The sequence below is a fragment of the Artemia sp. Qi Xiang Cuo genome, chromosome 1 (genome assembly GCF_049724085.1).
Source record: "Artemia sp. Qi Xiang Cuo chromosome 1, ASM4972408v1, whole genome shotgun sequence".
Classification (NCBI taxonomy): domain Eukaryota; kingdom Metazoa; phylum Arthropoda; class Branchiopoda; order Anostraca; family Artemiidae; genus Artemia; species Artemia sp. Qi Xiang Cuo.
Window position 1 is genome coordinate 10,549,120 of NC_142794.1, and position 21,008 is coordinate 10,570,127.

The 21,008-nt window shown below is 35.2% G+C and overlaps 1 protein-coding gene across 3 annotated transcripts in view; it reads right to left on the reverse strand.

Moving 5' to 3' along the window:
* Positions 1-21,008, reverse strand: part of LOC148956001 (cell adhesion molecule Dscam2-like) — a 240,243-nt gene that overhangs the window by 179,259 nt on the left and 39,976 nt on the right. For 2 of the 3 annotated variants that reach the window (XM_089093538.1, XM_089093530.1), the window contains exons 5-7: positions 17,564-17,712; positions 12,811-12,921; positions 10,400-10,561 (exon numbers count right to left, since the gene is read on the reverse strand). In XM_089093538.1, coding sequence (XP_088949664.1) covers positions 10,400-10,561; positions 12,811-12,921; positions 17,564-17,712 — 422 coding nt within the window. The remainder of the gene's footprint in view (positions 1-10,399; positions 10,562-12,810; positions 12,922-17,563; positions 17,713-21,008) is intronic. The other variant, XM_089093545.1, reaches the window with a different exon arrangement.

Genomic DNA, 21,008 nt, shown 5'->3' on the forward strand with positions numbered 1-21,008 from the left:
GAAAATTAGCCGCAGAATATTTCACCAGTGCAAAATTGCCCTCTCGGACAATTCCCTCCTCGCAGAGATTCCTCCCGTAAACTTTCCCCTAGATAATTCTTCTGGAAAATTCTCTCCACATTTAAAATTGAGACACTAAAGAAAAATTAAGACAAATATAAACATTTCCAGATTTGAGTTCAAAAAAATTTACTCCCTGTAAAACTGCCCCTTGAAAATTTACCAGAAAACATCCTCCCCTTGGAATTTCACAGAACCCTCCCCCCACTGAAAATATGTGCATATTTCCAAAAAAAATACCATATGTATAAAAACAGGCAAACCTCATAAATTTTGTGGACATGAACTTGGAACCTCTGCAATAGAGTTCTCTGATATGTCGAGTCTGATAGTGTAATTTTTATTAAGGACGTTTAATTTAATGGAATTTTTTCTCCTTTTATCAAAAATCCGGTACATGGTCTCAGGCTCGTTGCTTTTGATTGGTAAAATTAAACTTAATAAATGTTTGGAATCAGCATAAAAAGCCCATTCTTTTGATGTATTCTGAGCATGTCGTATCGTATTCAAAAGTGTGTTAATTTGAAGTAAAAACACTTTTTACGCTAATTGATTTATTCTGATCAGTTTTTATTTGGACAGGTCTTTCGTTTTATTTTTATCCTGGCAAACTAAATTACAAGATATGTAAAAATGTCACAGTCAATAATAGAAAAAGTAGTAGAAGACTAGGAATATTGAAGCAACTTTATCTAGTTTATCTGATTAACATCTATGTTAATTATTTATCTAAGGGCAAGAAAGGCTGTTTTTTCTATGTCTTAAAAGTTTCTTTTATTTCTTCATGATATAGACTAGACTTGACAATAGAATGACGAAGGATCTGTCATCACGATATTCCTTATTTCTGAATATCTACATTTTCTAGTGCAATGCTTCTGGTTTAATTACTCCCATTTTCTGAACATATTTTAATTAAATAATTATGTTTTTCATACCTATTTACTCGTATAAATATTTTTAGTTACATAGTTCAGTATTTACTAAAAAGAAATATATTGTTAATTTTTACAGATGGTTGTGTCTTCTTCCATTGGAAATTCTCTTGTTTTCTTCGAAAAATTAAATAAAAAAACAAGTTTTTTAAACTGAAAGTAAGGAGCGACATTAAAACTTAAAACGAACAGAAATTATTCCGTATATGAAAGGGGCTGTCCCCTCCTCAACGCTTCGCTCTTTACGCTAAAGTTTTTTATTGTTTTGAAAAATAAAGTTGTGAGACAGAGTCAAACTTTAGCGTAAAGAGCGAGGCATTGAGGAGGGGACACCCCCTTTCATATACGGAATAATTTCTGTTCGTTTTAAGTTTTAATGTCGCTCCTTACTTTGAGTTTAAAAAACTTGTTTTCTGTTTAATTTCTGATCGTTTTTTAGTTAATGCAGCTTTTATTTTGGCTCACCGTTATTGAATAAGTAAACAAAATTTGCAAAAAAAAATTTACTTTTCGTTTGCTAAATGGATGTCTCTAAATTTGGTTATGACGTAATTTACAAATTAACTTACGTAACTGACTTCTATATTCGTATATTTTTCTTCTGGCAAAAAATACAAAGTTGCAGATTTTTGCAAATATGAGCTTGAAACCTATGTAATAGGGTTTTCTGATACGCTGATTCTGACGGTGTCATTTTCATTAAAATTCGTTCACTTGTAGGGGATGTTTCCCCCCTCTTTAAAAATCTGGTAAATTTTCTCAGGCTCGTCACCTTTGATGAGTAATACTAAACTTAATAAAATTTATATATTTAGAATCAGCATTATAAACACATTCTTTTGATACATTTATTGACATCAAAATACCGTTTTTAAAAGTTTCGATTACTATTGAGCCATATCGCTTGTTTTTTTTATTGTTTTTTTTTATTACGAATATGTTATTACGTATATGAGGGGGTTCTCCCCTTAGTCAATACCACGCTCTTTACGTTAAAGGTTAAAAAAAATTTAATTCACAAACCCCTGAATCACAACGGCCGTTTAATTAGAATAGATAGCTCTTTTGAAAGCACTAAAAAAAACTGTAGCGTAAAGAGCGAGGTATTGACTTGGGGTAGAGCCCCCTCACATACATTATAATTTCTGTTCGTTTTAAGTTCTAATGTTGCTTCTTACTTTCAGTTGAAGAAACTTTTTTTTTTAAATTTAATTTCTCATCGTTTTTTAAATAATGCTTGGAAATCCGGCGCCAGGTTCATAGAAATGTCCCTTACCCCAAAGAAACATCCTCCACGGAAATATTCTCCAGAGTAACCCCCTCCTCTAGCCCCCCCCCTCCAGAAAAAAATTCTTCCTGAAAATGTATGTATACTTCCCATTAACCAATAAATAATGCTGGCAAGTCCGGCGCCCCCTTCATGGCAATTTCCCTTCCCCCATGAAAACTTTCTTCATGGACAGATCATCCAACATAACCCCCGACCCCCCCCCCCACTACCAGAAAAAAAACCTCCTGAAAACTTCTGTATACTTCCCAACAACTAAGAGTATATTTTAAAAGTGAGTTAAACTCATAACTTTCAGCCTTCCCTCTGGGTCCCTCGGAGAATTAAGTAATCATAAAAGACGTAGTTATCATATTTTCGATGATGCTGAACAAAATGACTATGTCAAAATTTTAATCGGTTGACTTTGGGGAAAAAATAAGCGTGGGAGGGGGCCTAGTTGACTTCCATTTTTTGGTCACATAAAAAGGGCACTAGAACTTTTAATTTACGTTCCAATGAGCTCTCTCACGATATTCTAGGACCACTGGATCGATACGATCACCCCTGGAAAAAAAAAAACAAATAAAAACGCATCCGTGATCTTTCTTCTGGCAAAAAAATACAAAATTCCACATTTTTGCAGATAGGAGCTTGTAACCTCCAAAGCAAGATTTTCTGATATGCTGAATCTGATGGTGTGACTTTCATCAAAGTTCTATAACTTTTAGGGGGTCTTTCCCCCTTTTTTTGAAAATAAGCCAAATTTTCTCAGGCGCGTAACTTTTGATGAGTAGCACTAAACTTGACGAAAGTTACATATTTGAAATCAGCATTGGAATCTGATTCTTTTGATGTATCTATTGGTATCAAAAACCCGTTTTCTACAGTTTCGGTTACCATTGAGCCGGGTCGCTCCTTACTTACAGTTCGTTACCATGAACTGTTTGATGGCTCAAATTTTACAGTGAAAAGACAAATATTTCTGTATTACTGCTCTAATTTACTTTTAGATTAATCACGTTTTCCTTTTCTTTGCTTTTTCTATGCCCACGTGCTTTTTTTCCAGGATCTTTTAATTAGCTAGTTAACTGAGTTTACAAAAATATTCGCTAGAATAAGGAGCTTTAATTTGGAAAGCTCTGTAAAAAAGGGGAGCCAAGGAAAAAAAATACACGTTAAATACATAATTAAAATAAATACATAAGGTTATAAGCTAACATACAAGGGTGGATGGATAGCACCCTCACCCCTGAAATAGTCAATATAAACTCTTCGAGAAACTGTTGCTATAAAAATAGCTTGTTCTTGATTACCCCCTCCCCCTCTTTCCCCCCAAAAAATCAGATCTACCCCCTCTTTTTAAGGGCTGGCTGTGTGTGGAACTTTAGTTGAATCCTTTTTTAATTTAATTTAATTTTAATTTAATTAATTAAATTAATTAATTTAATTTAATTTTTTAATTTAAGAAACGAAGAAACCGAACCCAATTGGTCTTAATCGTTTATTTCCATATTTCAATTCTGGGTTCAATGAATAAACAATTCTGTAAATCAGAATCAATCAATTCTGTGTGTGTTGTTTTGTTATTAGTTCCAGGTTTTCCTTTGATTGAATTCCAAGTAGTCTGAGATGAGTTCGATTTCTTAAATGAATTTTCGTAATATATTTTTTTTTACTTATGCTGAGAATGTTAGATAAGAATTTTTTACAGGTTTAAAAGTACTCTATCTTAAGATCTGAAGGGTACATCATTCTTATCTTGTAGAGTCGATTGTTTTTTCATGAATAGATTTTAATAGTGAGGTGTTCATCCATGTTTTTACAGGTGAAGGTCTTTTCTTTGGGTGAAGGCATGGGCGCCCATATGGGGGGGGGGGCAGGGGGGGGGCTCTTGCCCCCCTGGCTGAATGATGCTGCCTTATTTTTATATTTTTGTTCTGAGATTTCTATTATATAGCATTAAAAGTAGCAATTAGACGAAGTTTGCCCCCCTGAATTCAGCTTATGGGCGCCCATGGGTGAAGGTCATCCCTGAGGCCCTTGGGCTTTCCGAAGAAAGTCCCTGGTGAGTTGTGTCAACTCCGGAGTTTTCTTATCTGATCTTTGAACTATTTTAAAAATATTTTATCGGATACATTTGGGGAAAAAGGGCATGAGGAGCTAGTTACCCTTTTATCACTTTTGACTCTTAAATAGGGCACTATAACTTCCGAATTCCAATCGAATGACCTCCCTCCGAGGCTTATACGACCATCCCTTCCATATAAAGTGCCTCTGTGAAAAAAAAATGATATATTGAAGTGTCATAGCGTTAGGGTTGGTGGGGGGAGGGGGATTAGTTGCCATCAGATATCTTTTGAATCTTGAAAAGTGGAATAGAACTTTCAATTTCTAAGCATTTGAGTCCCCTGCAAAGTTTATATGGCTACTTCCTCCGCAAAAACCTTATATACCCCTGTGACATAAGTTCCTCTGGGCTCTGGTAAAGTTATGTTTACCCCAAAGTTTTTGTCATCTGATCGTTAGACTGTTTTAAACAAAATGGCTGTCACAAAATTTTGATCGGATGACTTTGAAAAAAGACAGTGTGGGGGGGTATATGCCCTCCAATTACTTTTGATGACCTTTGAAAAGGTAACTAGAGCTTTCAATTACCAATCAAATGAGCCATCTCTAAAGTTTACACGAACACCCCTTGCACAAAACCTTATATACCCCTGGAGTATAGCCTACAACACTTGCCCCGGGGCCAAAGTTTTTGTTATTTGATCTTTAAACTATTTTGAACAAAATGGCTATCTCAAAATTTTGATTGAATACATCTGAGGAAAAAGTTCCTTGGGGGGGGATAGTTGCCCTCAGATCAATTTTGACTCTTATAAAGTGCACTAGAAATTCTGATTTGCAATCGAATGATCCCCTGGGCTCTGGCTGGTTGTGTCGACACTGAAGTTTTTGTTATCTGACCTTTGAACTATTTTAAACAAAATGGCTATCTCAAAATTTTTATCTCATGCATTCTCAGGAAAAAAGGGCGTAGGGGGATAGTTTCCATCTGATCACTTTCGACTCTTAAAAAGGGCATGAGAACTACAGATTTCCCACCGAAAAAGCCCCTTCCAAAGTTTATACGACCCCCTCTTCCATATGAAGAGGGAAAAAAACATTGGAGCCTGATGGCTCTTACTATCGGCAACGCTATAGCATTGCCTCTGATATGCGACCGAGATCGATATACCGAATAACACCGTAATCTTTTCAGATTAATAATTTCCGTTAAAGGTTCAGTTTTATTTCTACTACAAAATTTGACCAAATGCTTGAGAAAAACCAAAGAATTGTATGCTACTTGTTGCCAAATTGGAAAATTTCTAATACACCGGAAAACTGTACATTTGTTTCTCTTTTCCTCTCTTCTCCGTTCAAACTTTGTCTTATCTATCCTTTGACTCAAATTACACCTAGAATTGTATCAAGGATGTAAGCGCTCGATTCATGGCTGGAAAAACAATCTTTCAAACAGTTCGTGGTAACGAACTGTAAGTAAGGAGCGACCCTGCTCAATGGTAACCAAACTTTAAAAAACGGAATTTTGATACCAATAGATACATCAAAAGAATCATATTTTAATTCTGATTTCAAAAATATAAGTTTCATAAAGTTTAGTCCTACCCATCAAAAGGTACGTGCCTGAGAAAATTTGGCTGATTTTCGAAAAAAGGAGAAAAGACCCCCTAAAAGTTATAGAACCTTGATGAAAATCACACCATCATATTCAGCGTATCAGAGAACCCTACTGTAGAGGTTTCAAGCTCCTATCTACAAAATGTGGAATTTTCCATTTTTTGGCAGAAGAAAGATCACGGATGCGTGTTCATTTGTTGTTTTTTTTTCTTTTCCCCAGGGGTAATCGTATTGACCCAGTGGTCCTAGAATATCGTAGGATGGCTCACTGGAACGATAATTAAAAGTTTTAGAGCCCTTTTTAGGTGACCAAAAAATGGAGGGCAACTAGGCCCCCTCCCACGCTCATTTTTTCTCAAAGTCACCCAATTAAAATTTTGAGATAGCCATTTTGTTCAGCATAGTCGAAAATTTAATAAATATGTCTTTTAGGATTACTTAATCCCCCACAGTTCCCAGGGGAAGGGCTGCAAATTATGAACTTTGCCTATTGCTTACATATTGTATTGGTTATTGGGAAGTATACAGCCATTTACAGGAAGTATTTTTTTCTGGTGGGGGGGGGGGCCTGGAGGAGGGGGTTACTCGGGATAATCTTTCCATGGAGGATGTTTTTTGGGGTAAGGGACATTTCTATGAAGGGGGCGCCGGATTTCCAAGCATTATTTAAAAAACGATCAGAAATTAAATTAAAAAAAAAACAAGTTTTATAACTGAAAGTGAGAAGCAACATTAGAACTTAAAACGAACAGAAATTATTACTTATATGCGGGGGTTCTCCCCCAAGTCAATACCTCGCTCTTTACGCTTCAGTTTTTTTTTTGTGCTTTCAAAAGAGCTATTCTATTTAAACGGCCTATGTGATTCTGGGGTTTGTGAATTAATTTTTTTTTTTACTTTTAACGTAAAGAACGTGGTATTGACTAAGGGGAGAACCCCCTCATATACGTAATAACATATACGTAATAAAAAAAAACAATAATAAAAAACCAGCGATACAGCTCAATAGTAATCAAAACTTTTAAAAACAGAATTTTGATGTCAAAAAATGTATCAAAAGAATGGGCTTATAATGCTGATTCTAAATATATAAATTTTATTAAGTTTAGTATTACTCATCAAAGGCTACGAGCCTGAGAAAATTTACCCAATTTTTTATGTAGGGGCAAACATCCCCTACAAGTGAAAGAATTTTAATGAAAATCACACCGTCAGTTTCAGCGTAACAAAAAACCCTATTACATAGGTTTCAAGGTCATATCTGCAAAAATCTTCAACTTTGTATTTTTTGCCAGAAGAAAAATATACGAATATAGAAGTTCGCTACGTAAGTTAATTTGTAAATTACGTCAGAATCAAATTTAGAGACAGCTATGTAGCAAAAGAAAAGTAAAATTTTTACGCACATTTTGTTTATTTATTCAATGACGGTGAGACCAAATCAAAGCTACATTAACGAAAAAATAATCAGAACTTAAATAAAAAAAAACAAGTTTTTGTAGCTGAAAGTAAGGAGTGACATTAAAACTTAAAACAAACAGAAGTTATTCTTTATATGAAAGGGGTGTCCCACTCCTCAATGCCTCGCTCTTTACGCTAAAGTTTGACTCTGTCACACAACTTCATTTTTTTAAACAATAAAAAACTTTAGCTTAAAGAGCGAGGCGTTAAGGAGGGGACAGCCCCTTTCATATACGGAATAATTTTTGTTCGTTTCAAGTTTTAATATCGGTTCTCACTCTCAGGTGAGAAAACTTGTTTTTTTTTATTTAATCAAACAGTTTGTGGTAACGAACTGTAAGTTAGGAGCGAACCAGCTCAATGGTAGCCGAAACTGTAAAAAACGGGATTTCGATGCCAATAGATATATCAAAACAATCAGATTTCAATATTGATTTCAAATATATAATTTTCATCAAGTTTAGTGCTACCCATCAAAAGTTACGCGCCTGAGAAAATTTGGCTGATTTTCAAAAAAAGGGGGAAAGACCCCTAAAAGTTATAGAACCTTAATGAAAATAACACCATCATATTCAGCGTATTAGAGAACCCTACTGTAGAGGTTTCAAGCTCCTATCTACAAAAATATGGAATTTTACATTTTTTGCCAGAAGAAAGATCACGGATGCGTGTTTGTTTGTTTGTTTGTTTTTGTTTTGTTTTTTTCCCAGGAATTATAGTATAGACCCTGTGAGCCAAGAAAATCATGGGAGGACTCATTGGAACGGAAATTAAAAATTAAATTTACCAATTTAAGGTACCAAGAAAATGGAGGACAATAGGTCCTCTTCTCACGCTCATGTTTTCCTCAAAGCCACCTAATAAAGATTTTTAGATAGCCATTTTGTTCAGGATGGTCGAAAATATGATAAATATGTCTTTTAGGGTGACTTAATCCTCCGAAGTTCCCAGAGGGAGGGCTAAAAGTTATGAACTTTACCCAATGTTAACATATAGTATTGGTTATTGGGAAGTATACAGAAGTTTTCAGGAGGTTTTTTTCTGGTAGTGGGAGGGAAGGGTGGGTCGGTGGTTATGTTGGAGGATCTGTTCATGAAGGACGTTTTCATGGGGGAAGGGAAATTGCCATGAAGGGGGCGCCGGACTTGCCAGCATTATTTATTGGTTATTGGGAAGTATACAACCATTTTCAGGAAGGATTTTTCTGGAGGGGGGGGCTAGAGGAGGGGGTTACTCTGGAGAATATTTTCGTGGAGGATGTTTCTTTGGGGTAAGGGACATTTCTATGAAGGGGGCGCCGGATTTCCAAGCATTATTTAAGAAACGATCAGAAATTAAATAAAAAAAACAAGTTTTTTCAACTGAAATGTAAGAAGGAATATTAGAACTTAAAACGAACAGAAATTATAACGTATGTGATGGGGTTCTCCCCCAAGTCAGTACCTCACTCTTTACGCTACAGTTTTTTTTTAGTGCTTTCAAAAGAGCTATCTATTCTAATTAAACGGCCTTTGTGATTCAGGGGTTTCTGAATCAAAATTTTTTTAACTTTTAACGTAAAGAGCGTGGTATTGACTAAGGGGAGAACCCCTTCATATAAGTAATAACATATACGTAATAAAAAAAACAATAAAAAAACAAGCGATACGGCTCAATAGTAATCGAAACTTTTAAAAACGAAATTTTGATGTCAATAAATGTATCAAAAGAATGTGTTTATAATGCTGATCCTAAATATATAAATTTTATTAAGTTTAGTATTACTCATCAAAGGCTACGAGCCTGAGAAAATTTACTCGATTTTTTAAAGAGGGGGAAACATCCCCTACAAGTGAAAGAATTTTAATGAAAATCACACCGTCAGATTCAGCGTATCAGAAAACCCTATTACATAGGTTTCAAGCTCATATCTGCAAAAATCTGCAACTTTGTATTTTTTGCCAGAAGAAAAATATACGAATATAGAAGTTAGTTACGTAAGTTAATTTGTAAAGACATCCATTTAGCAAAAGAAAAGTAAAATTTTTATACAAATAAAAGCTGCATTAACTAAAAAACGATCAGAAATTAAATAAAAAAAACAAGTTTTTTAAACTGAAAGTAAGGAGCGACATTAAAACTTAAAACGAACAGAAATTATTCCGTATATGAAAGGGGCTGTCCCCTCCTCAACGCCTCGCTCTTTACGCTAAAGTTTGACTCTGTCTCACAACTTTATTTTTTAAAACAATAAAAAACTTTAGCGTAAAGAGCGAGGCGTTGAGGAGGGGACAGCCCCTTTCATATACGGAATAATTTCTGTTCGTTTTAAGTTTTAATGTCGCTCCTTACTTTCAGTTTAAAAAACTTGTTTTTTTTATTTAATTACTAACCAAAAGCTAGAACCATAACGTAATCTCGTTCAGCTACTTTTTAAACACTTTGATTTCCGTATTTTAGAGGTTATTTTGAACCACAATATTGATTAGATTTATTTTATATATAATTATGTTAATAGTTAATATTAATTAATTTTGATTTTTAATTAATATTAATATCAATTAAATAATTTTGAACCTCAATACATCTTCGACTTTTATATTTTTTTGTGCGTGTTTTTGCTTCTATTTAAGACACATTAGCATATAGCCTATAATACAAAAAAAAACTGTTTAAGGATAAAGATAATAACCAAATTTAAAAGATAAAACAAGAACTCATATTACCTTGCAGGTTACCTTTCATTGGCAAATTTCGTAGTAAAATTAGGTAAAATTATGTGGTATAAATTTATTATTATGTTAATTGCATATAATTTATTTGTAATAAAAGAGATTAGATTTTGTATTATCTTTGTTATTTTATATATAGAGATTGAATCGTCTTTGATTATGGTAATTCATTTAAGTTTACATTTATGATTTAAAATCCTTAGGGCTGTTCCAAAATAACAGTGAATTTTTTAGAGTTTATGAGATCAGTCTTCTTATACTTTTCTTAACAGACTTACTAGCCACAAGCACTGGAATATCCCCATGAGCTACATTACCCTGCCGGTCAGTTGCTATGCATCGATAAGTTCTTGAATGGGTAGCAGAATCTACGTTTCGAAGATATACAGACCCATTTGTAAAGACCATGAAGTTATGGTTCGTGTTAAGCGAAGAACCTTCTGGAAATAGAAAACAACAGCTAAAAGCAAATAGACAACATTCTATGAAATTCTTGAAGGAAATCCTATCGGTTCATATCTGAATATTAGCTAAAAATTAAAAAAGAGGACACAAATACAGTTTTGTATTCCAAAAGTAAATTTGTTACCCTTATCCTGAACTATCATTCTGCTGACCAGAATCCCTTCTAGTGTTAAATCCCTTCTAGTGGTCTAATCCCTTCTAGGGTTAAACCAACAAGACTAACTCATTGCAAACTTGACAGCATTGTAAAATAATTTTAACAAAATACGTCCTTGAACAGAGAGTAGAGACGTACACAAAGGGCAGGCTTTTGGGCACGGGTCCTCTAAAACCCCCATTTTTTATGTATGGGCACTTTTAATTCAAACTATGGAATAAAATTTATTTGTTTGTCCCTCCCCCCCCCCCTCCCCCGTGAGTAAAATTCGCTATCGGGCTCCTCTGAAAAAATTCTTGCGAATATGCCTGGAAGGGAGCATCCATTACCTTTTCCCGTTTTTTTTTCAAAATATAGTAAACAGTTACAGTATTTTCAATTTCAGGAATTTTATTTGATGCGTTCTATTTAGTCAAGCTTCAAGGCCTACAGAGTTTTTTTTGTATAAACTGTTGCACTGTTTGATTTGTTATAATTTTTCTGAGACTTCATTTACTTATCTTTCACGTTAATCAATTTTGAAGGAAATAAATGAATAAAATGATTTTTCTACCATTTTGATTTTTAATATTGCACTTACCTTGCATTGCAAAATAATTTTCTTTTTAATCGCAAAAATCAATTTTGGTATGTTTTTAGAAGCTGGCACATACGCACTTGAGTTCTTATCATAGCAAATGCTCCAAATGAAGTAATACAAAAGAATATCTTTTCTTCTATGCTCTCTATTGGAGCTTTAAAGAACCTTTGATAGCAAATACCATTCATATTGAAAGTTCAATATCGTTCGATTATATTCAAAGTGTATTTCGTTTATTTTCATAGAAATGCTTCGATTTATTACCTCTTGCATTGTAAGAGAAAAAGTTGATTTGGGAAATATCCTGGGGAAAACGCCCTATTCAACAAGAGGCTAGGAAGAAAAGAGCTTTTCGGGGATAGATTTTTTCTTTGGAGGAAATAATTACACTGAAAATGGATCATAAGAAATTTGCAATAAGTTTATTATCCGTATTTTGAATATTTTAAACGAAAGCTATGATCTATCTGGTGGCTAATGAGTTACCATAAATTATTTTTTGGCAATCAAAATGTTGCCATTCTAAAAACAAGGAATGAAAAGCCAAAATTCATTTGCACAAAATACAGGAAGAGGGACCTACATGCAAAGGAGGGATGAGAGAACATTTGAATAGAGTAGGGTGGAGAAGGATGGTGCCCAATTGCTTGTTCTTAAGTGCCTAAGAGTTGCAGAAAGTAGTCAGTAGTGCTGGCATTTCTTTTGCAAAGTGTGTTTAAAATTCCTATAACTGAATTTCTGACAATAAAAAAAACTGGCAAAAAAAAATAATAAAAAAAGACTAGTGAGAATACTCGGAGTAAGAAAATTAAATATCAATTAATGTAAATAAAATGAAATACGGCTAAAATGAAACAAATACAGCAAAATAAATTGCGAAAAGCAAATATTTCTGCCCCACATCGAGGTCCCTTCCAAAATAAAAAGAAAGTTCAAATAGAATAGAAAATCAATTATAATTGTAAGGACTCAAAATAACTTTGATAATTTAATTTTAAAATTAAAATTCCATGTGACAGATCTATTGTGATGTAATTTTCAAAAGCTCTTCTCACTAGTCTAAATAAATGACTCCCACATCTTGAATCCTGTACAAGTGCTGACTCATTGTCAAGTTTTGTGAGCCAGATAGAAGTATAGTTACACCAAAAATGTTTACTTTCCAGTTTCCAGCCATAGAAAAAAGATTGCAGGCCTATAACTAATTGCCCACAAAAGCATAATTGGATCTCCCCATAATGGGTGATGCCGCCCCCTAATTCCTTCCTATAGCACAATAAGGATCTCTACTAAACCAAGATGGGTCTGAAAGTAAAATAATTAAAAACCACAAATGATTTTTATTTTACCCACAAAGATTGAAAGCTCTGATTAGTTAAAAAGGCATAAAAGAACGACTGGATACATTACCATCAGCTGTATTGTTTAAAAGCTATAACTACCAATTAGGCTAATATAGCCTACACGAGTGTAAAAAAATACCTTACCAACTTGCCATAAGACGTCTGCCAAAGGAAAGCCTGAAACAGGACAATTTAGCAAATAGTCATTTCCTGATGGTATTACCAATCTTCCAACGTTACGGATGTAAGGCAGGCCTAAATAACAAAATGTATCAGTAGGTTTCATATTTAATGTCTCAGAGAAGGGTAAAATGAGAGGGTGGGCTAGAAAGGCTGGAACTTCGGCTGTACAACACAACTTGATGTACTACAGTGATGCCAAGACACCGGTTTTAGACTAAACAACCGAGGTAGAGTCTTTATCAGAGACTTGATGAAGCACAAGTACTTATCTAACTCAATGCGTTTTTCCTGCAAAATTTTCAACAAAATTTGTTAAAATCGTATGAAATAAAAGTAGGCTGTTGAACAAAAGTACTGAATAGTCAAGACTAAAAAGTTCTGGATATAATAATTAGAGCTCTTTCTACCCATCCCCCAACTTTGAAACATATATTGATATTGCTTTTAGATGAATGTCCTAATATCGTTATCTCATAACTTCGAAAGGAGAGATTTGCTGACTTTTTATAATCAGATAATGAAATAAAATCACGGCTGTCTAAATTAATTTAAACTCAAAATTGAATTACGCCTAAGTATTCCAGGGATAACCACAAGTCAAAATTCTTTTTGAGACTCCAGGAAAATTTCAGTATGTTTTTTATTATCAGATGATCAGGTGACTTGGAGATTGTCATGTTTGTTGAACCAGTTGGTGAGCTGATTCCTTATTCCTTGTTTATCTGTTTTCAGGCGTAGCTTAGTATGGATATGTATTATTACTAATTAGGTACTATAAATTGTATAAGCTAAGGGGTAATCGAGTCATTTGGGATATTGTGTTCTATTGAGGGATATAATTTCTATTCTTTTTAAGTTCTAATGTTACTCCGTACTTTCAGTTGAAAAAAGCTTGTTTTTTTATTTAATTTCTGGTTGTTTTTTTAAATAATGCTGGGAAACCCAGCATCCCCTTCATGGAAATTCTCTTCCCCTGTGAAAAAATTTTTCGATGGAAAGATCCTCCCACAGAACCCAATCAGACAAGAGCACTCACATTTAGCTGAAAGAAAAACTTTTACTTCATGTGTGCAAAACTGTTTATTTAATGAAATAAATGGAATTTGACTTGTCTCAGTTAAAGCTAGAATCAGGGCCTCAACTAGTGACAAGGAAAGTGTTAAACAGATCAGATAGGCTACATATTTTGACAATATGTTAAATCGTGATAAATTTGTAGAATGTGATAAAAGATTAAAACATTTTTGGACAATTCGGAACTAAATGAAAATTGCTAGGGGGGAAAGTATCAAGACGATTAACAAATGATGAACCATCAGATGTTAATAGCATGATGAACCAGATTCTGAAATTTGGTGGTTGCAAAGGTAGATAGATACAAGTAACTGAGGATTACGAAAATGACTTCTGAAAAATAGGAAGTGTCTATTGATTTGTAAGAAAACTTTTATTAAAAACGCTATATAGGAAAGGTAATAAGAGTGAGTTTGTTAGTTATTGAGACGTTAGCTCTATTTCTACAGGAAAAAATTGCTTTGCATGATGATATGTATTGGACGAAAAGATGAAAAAGATGAACTTTTAAGAGAAGAACAGGCTGGCACTATAGTCCTTAATTCCCAATAATCCTTAGTTTTGTAGATTATGAACGGACGTTGGACTCAGCCGATAGAGGAGCTTTACTGAAGGGCCTATCTCTGTATGGTGCACCAAATAAATAGCATACACAAGAGTGATTAGTACGATGTTGGAGAACAATATTGCTGCAATTCAGGTAGGAAAGTAGGTTAGTAGCTGGTTTCGTATTGAATCAGGAGTTAAACAGGGTTGCGTTTCATTCCCATTTATATGTATCATTTCGATGGATTTTGTCCTAAGGAACACAGCAAAGGCAATGAAATAACATGGAATCAAATTTGAAGGCAGTCTCTTATATTTGAATTATACAAACGAATTGACTATCCTACACAAAAATGTTGGCGAAATGAATGAGTTTTTGGAGAATTGAAAACTAATCTTGAGATTAGTTTTGGTTTCAGTTTGCTTGGACCTTGAAGGCGAAGAGGTAATAATTATTATGGAGCAGATTGATCAAGTAGGTAGCTGCACTTATTTGGGTAGCATTATTAGTAAAGAAGGTAGAAGCACTCAGGAAGTAAAAGTAGAACAGGCAAGACTCAAGGTGGTTTTTTTAGAGATGAAAACAGTTTAGAAGAATAAGAAGATAAGTCTGCCTGCCAACATTAGAATATTAGAAGCTATAGTAGGACAGTGGTCCAGTATGGTTCTTAAATGGGGGTGTTTCGAAAGGCAGAGGATGATTTTTTAAATATTATCCAGATAAACTGTCAATGGATAGTGTTAGATACCAGTTTGACTTACCGTAAGATAAACACCAAGTTGTACAAAAGGATTTGTTTCTGTACCACATTCTAAGGCTAATAATAAGAAAAAGGTTGAGATGGGTAGGATACCCGTTACGGATGAAGATGACCGATTGAAAAAGATACTTCTTTTTGCTAACGATCCGGGACCAAATAAAAAGTAGGTCATCCTCAAATAATGCGGGAAGATATTACAAAGAAGGATTTAAAAGAAAGTGGAGCATTATGAAGGGGTAGGGAGTGAAGGTTTAAATAGATCAGGGTAGAGGGAATGTGTTTGCAACTGTATTCGCTTCAACTGTCTCGGTGTGACAGTGTTTTCTTAGTAGTAGTAGTGACATAGTAGTATAACGAGTAGTGGTAGTAGTAGTCTAACTCCGTTTATAAAGTTCAGTTTCTATTGGAAAGAGTCACTCTTTAACAGTCTTTATCAATTTTTTAGTTTGTGAAAAGTGTTAACACTACTTTGACTTTATTAAAAGTTTGTTACTGCTACTTATTTGATAAAAGGCTTTCTTAAATGTAAAGAAGGGCTACTGCTTCCTCCTACAGCGCCAAATTTTACGTTCGTTCAATATTGATAAACGATGCCTCGAGTATGACAACCTTCACTGAAACAATTCAGCACTCCAAATACTAATAAGTTGGAGGGGGTCTAAAATGCCATTGAATAACTACGGGGTCATCATTTAACTAGTTTTAAAGGTTAATTAAACGAAGAAATCTTTGCTGTAGGTATTTTCCCCATGGATGTCAGTAGTGGGGTAATGTCCGCTTTGAAAGAAAAAGATATTAGGCAATGTATATAAATAGGAAAGTTAGAATATCCCAATTTAAATCCCCACAAAATAAAGTTCCTGTTAGCACTTGAACATTCCCGTCCCCAAGAAATTTTCCGGCGGTGCACACGATTTCCTCCTCCTTTCCTTATCACTTTAATTTGGTGATTGTATACATGTAAAATGCAACCTTTTATGTCCCATAGGATAATAATTTCTATAATAAAAGAAGGGGTATGATCCCCCTGCAACAATGTTGCAGGTGTATTAAAAAAATATTCCCAAGAATGAATGGAGATTATAGATTAAATCCTTTAACGAACAAAAGAACAAAATGAAGCTTTAAAGTAAATATGCATACTAGAAGTTTATTATGTATGTACTACATGCAATTTGTGCCACCACAAATGAATATGCCACCGTTTGGCATTACTGTCTCTGAAACTAAAAAGTTCAATAAATAGATTTTCGATAATTTTAGGTTACTTAGGTACTTAATGATTTTCACTAGATAATAATTTTGAACTCGGTTTGGTTCTTTTGGCATTCGGGCCAAATTTGTCTTTTTGTGCCAAAAAAGATAAAAACACCTGTTTGCAATGTTACAATTTTCTTTATTATAAAAGGTCAATAAAGTTTTTCGATCACCGATGGAAAAAAAAACTCATCAGTAGTCATATTTCTTGGGAAGAAAAGTTCAAGATTTCTAATTTTGTAAATATGCTGAATTCTATGTCGTATTTTCATCAAAAGCGTATTTCCTTCTCTTTTTTGAAAACGGTGATTTTTTTCAGACTTGTAGCTTTATGCACATATTTTTAAATTTAGCATAAATAAGAATCACCACAAAAGCTAATTTTTTTAAAATGTATATTATGATCAAAGTTCCTTTTTTACAAATTTTGATCACTAATAGCACGAGTTGCTCTTTACTTACAGTTCATGGCCTAGAGCTGCTAAATATACAAACAATAAAAATAGCATTCAATACTCACTTTTTAACTTCGATACAATACAAATTCTTGGTATCCCTTACCTCCCCCCCCCCTCAATTTTATTCCACTCCATTTAAACTTAATTTCATTTAAACTCAACTCCATTTAGTATTACTACAAAAGTGGTTTTAAACTTTATTTTTTTTATTCTTAAAATTGGCTTCAATTTTCACCTTTTCAAAATCGTTTTCAACATGATTTAATTTAAAAAATGGAACAGAGAATATAAGCTGCCTTTTCTTTAAAAATGGCAAACCAAGGTGGGAGAACCCATGGTGGGGTAAAAATGTAAGCATTTTAAGCATTTTAGTCAAATTGAAATTAAATTGATAAGAAATATATAAGAACTTGATTGCTTTACTAGTTGTTTTGGAATGGGAATGAAACCAAATAGTTACCATTATCATGCTACGATTATGAAATAGTTACCACTTTTTATAATTCTTTTTAACACTATTTATGTTTTATACTACGTACGAAACTCGTACAGACTCTCATAAATACTGGATACCAATTACCAATTGATACCAAAAGATACCAAAATACCAATAATTACCGTAAACGTTGATGCGATTAGAATGCTCAATCTTTCCCTTTAGATTTTCGAAAATGCAGCTATAACGACCACCATCCTCAACATTAACGCTTGAGATGTTGAGGTGTATAGTAATACTGCCATCATTATATTTACTTCCAATATTTACCCTGAAAATACAGTAGAAAAAAAATCAGGTATTAGGAAAATAATGAAGGATGATATCAACATTCTAGGCTAAATCAAAGCTGATTTACAAAAGACACCGTTAGAAATCAGGTAGTAAGATTATAGAAAGTCACTTACAACAATGACAGATAAGTGATGTAAAGCGTGGACATAGTCTTTAATAGCTCCGTCAATTCCTCCTCTCGTTTCTTTGGCCGATCGATTTCCATTCTAAGATTAAAAAAAATAATCTCCCTCACAATGCCTCCTTACTTACTTATGTCCTATCCATCCTCATGGGAAGTTTTGGGGTTGCTGCCTTCAAAATTTCATGGACCAGTATTCAATATGCTGTTCTGTCAGGTGCAGTTCTGGATAGTTGGGTGATATGTTGCCAATCAAAGTTGTCAATCCATCTCTTACGAGGTCTTCTCCGTGGCTGACGTACTTGAACAGTCCCTTCGAGTGAGATCCTGGGTAGTCGAATTGGGACCTTTCTATTGACGTGTCCAAACCAGCATAGTTGCTGTCTTCTAATTTTGTTTAAGATCGTGTCTGGTAATTTTAGGCGTCTACGGACTTCTTCATTTGCGACACGATTACTGTATTTAATTTTCGCTATCCAGCGTAGGCATCCCATTTCGAATAAGAGAAGGGTGCGCTCGTTTCAGGCTTTTATTTTCCATGTGACACACCCATACAAAGCAATGGTTATTTGGGTTTTGTGACAAGCTTATGGCATTCTCCTGTGTTGAATAATATAAATAAATGAATAAAATAAATGGTTATGATCATGCTGTTAAAAAGATGGGTTTTCACATGGATTGAAACGTGGCTGGACTTCCATAAATTTGGGGGTCTTCTAAAACTAGAGCTTGCAAGGACCTTACATTACCCTAGCTCCTTTTGTGCAGCCAGAGGCACCCAGGGCATCCACGGAGAGCCTTCATTGACTTTCTGTGTGCACAACCCCTGAAACTTTTTTCCATTGGAGTTGTATCGTCGTGTGAGTGTTGGACAGGTTTGTTGATATCTGCAACGCAAGGTGTTTTTTGGTCCACCTTTTCTGCGTTTCCCCTGGGGTTGTTATTGCAAGACCTGTCTTGGGATCCAATCGTCCATCATACAGATCGCGTGCCCAAGAGATGTCGTCTCCTTCGGTGCCGAAATACATCTTTAGCCGTGGGCTGTCTTGAGATAGAGCTTTACGTTCTTGCCCTATCCTCAACTGCACTTCGCTCTCGTTTGAACCTGAACTTTCCACCGTGCTGCCGAGGCACCTGAACTCTACGACTTTCTCGACAGTTGAATCTCCACCCTTTACGTTAATGGGGAAATCAGTTACTGTCATGCTTGTTGTCTTCTTTGTATCAATCTTGAGGCCAAGTTGGCCAGCATTTTCAAGGACAGTATTGAGGAGATCCTGGAGTTTGATCTTGTTACTTTCCTTCAAGGCAATTAAATAAAAAAAACAAAACAAGTTTTTTTGAACTGAAAGTAAGGAACAAACATTAAAACTGAAAACGGACAGAAATTATTACGTATATTAGGGTATTTGCCCCTTAGTCAATTCCCCGCTCTTTACGCTAAAGTTTGAATTTTGTTCCAATTCTTTAAGAATGATTCTTGAAGGGTGCGCTCGTTTCAGGCTTTTATTTTCCATATGACACACCCATACAAAACAATGGTTATTTGGTTTTTGTGACAAGCTTATGGCATTCTCCTGTGTTGAATATTATAAATAAATGAATAAAATAAATGGTTATGGTCATGCTGTTAAAAAGATGGGTTTTCACATGGTTTGAAACGTGGCTGGACTTCCATAAATTTGGGGGTCTTCTAAAGCTAGAGCTTGCAAGGACCTTACATTACCCTAGCTCCTCCTGTGCAGCCAGAGGCACCCAGGGCAGTCCACAGAGAGCCTTCAGTCACTTTGTGTGTGCAAAACCCCTGAAACCTTTTCCCATTGGAGTTGTATCGTCGTGTGAGTGTTGGACAGGTCTCGTTGATATTTGCAACGCAAGGTGTTTTTTGGTCCACCTTTTTTGCGTTTCCCCTGGGGTTGTTATTGCAAGACCTGTCTTGGGATCCAATCGTCCATCATACAGATCGCGTGCCCAAGGGATGTCGTCTCCTTCGGTGCCGAAATATATCTGTAGCCGTGGGCTGGCTTGAGATAGAGCTTTACGTTCTTGCCCTATCCTCAACTGCACTTCGCTCTCGTTTGAACCTGAATTTTCCACCGTGTTGCCGAGGTACCTGAACTCCACGACTTTCTCAACAGTTGAATCTCCACCCTTTACGTTAATGGGGAAATCAATTACTGCCATGCTCTTTGTCTTCTTTGTATCAATCTTGAGGCCAAGTTGGCCAGCATCTTCAAGGACAGTATTGAGGAGATCCTGGAGTTTGATCTTGTTATTTTCCTTCAAGGCAATTAAATAAAAAAAAACAAGTTTTTTTTAACTGAAAGTAAGGAGCAAACATTAAAACTTAAAACGGACAGAAATTATTACGTATATGAGGGGGTTTGAAAGGTGGCTGAACTTGGGTCCATAAATTTGGGTGTCTTCTGAAACTAGAGCTTGCAAGGACCTAGCATTACCCTAGCTCCTCCTGTGCAGCCAGAGGCACCCAGGGTATCCACAGAGAGCCTTCAGTCACTTTTGTGTGCAAAACCCCTGAAACTTTTTCCCATTGGAGTTGTATCGTCGTGTGAGTGTTGGACAGGTCTCGTTGATATCTGCAACGCAAGGTGTTTTTGGTCCACCTTTTTTGCGTTTCCCCTGGGGTTGTTATTGCAAGACCTGTCTTGGGATCCAATCGTCCATCATACAGATCGCGTGCCCAAGGGATGTCGTCTCCTTCGGTGCCGAAATATATCTTTAGCCGTGGGCTGTCCTGAGATAGATCGGGCTATCTGGCTTGTGACGTGATCTCTCTAGTCGATATTCAGAATCCTTCGAAAGACAATTGTTTTCGAAGACAAGAATCTGTCTGTCTTGTTGTACACTTAAGTTCCAGCACTCACTGCTGCAGAGAAGTGAAGAAAGGACATTTCTACTAAATAGCCTCATTTTAATTTTGTAGAATTCTTTTTCGATCGCCATACTGGTTTTAGCCGGTTAAGAGCTTCACGTTCTTGCCCTATCCTCAAATGCACTTTGCTCTCGTTTGAACCTGAATTTTCCACCGTGCTGCCAAGGTACCTGAACTCTACGACTTTCTCGACAGTTGAATCTCCACCCTTTACGTTAAGGGGGAAATCAGTTACTGCCATGCTCTTTGTCTTCTTTGT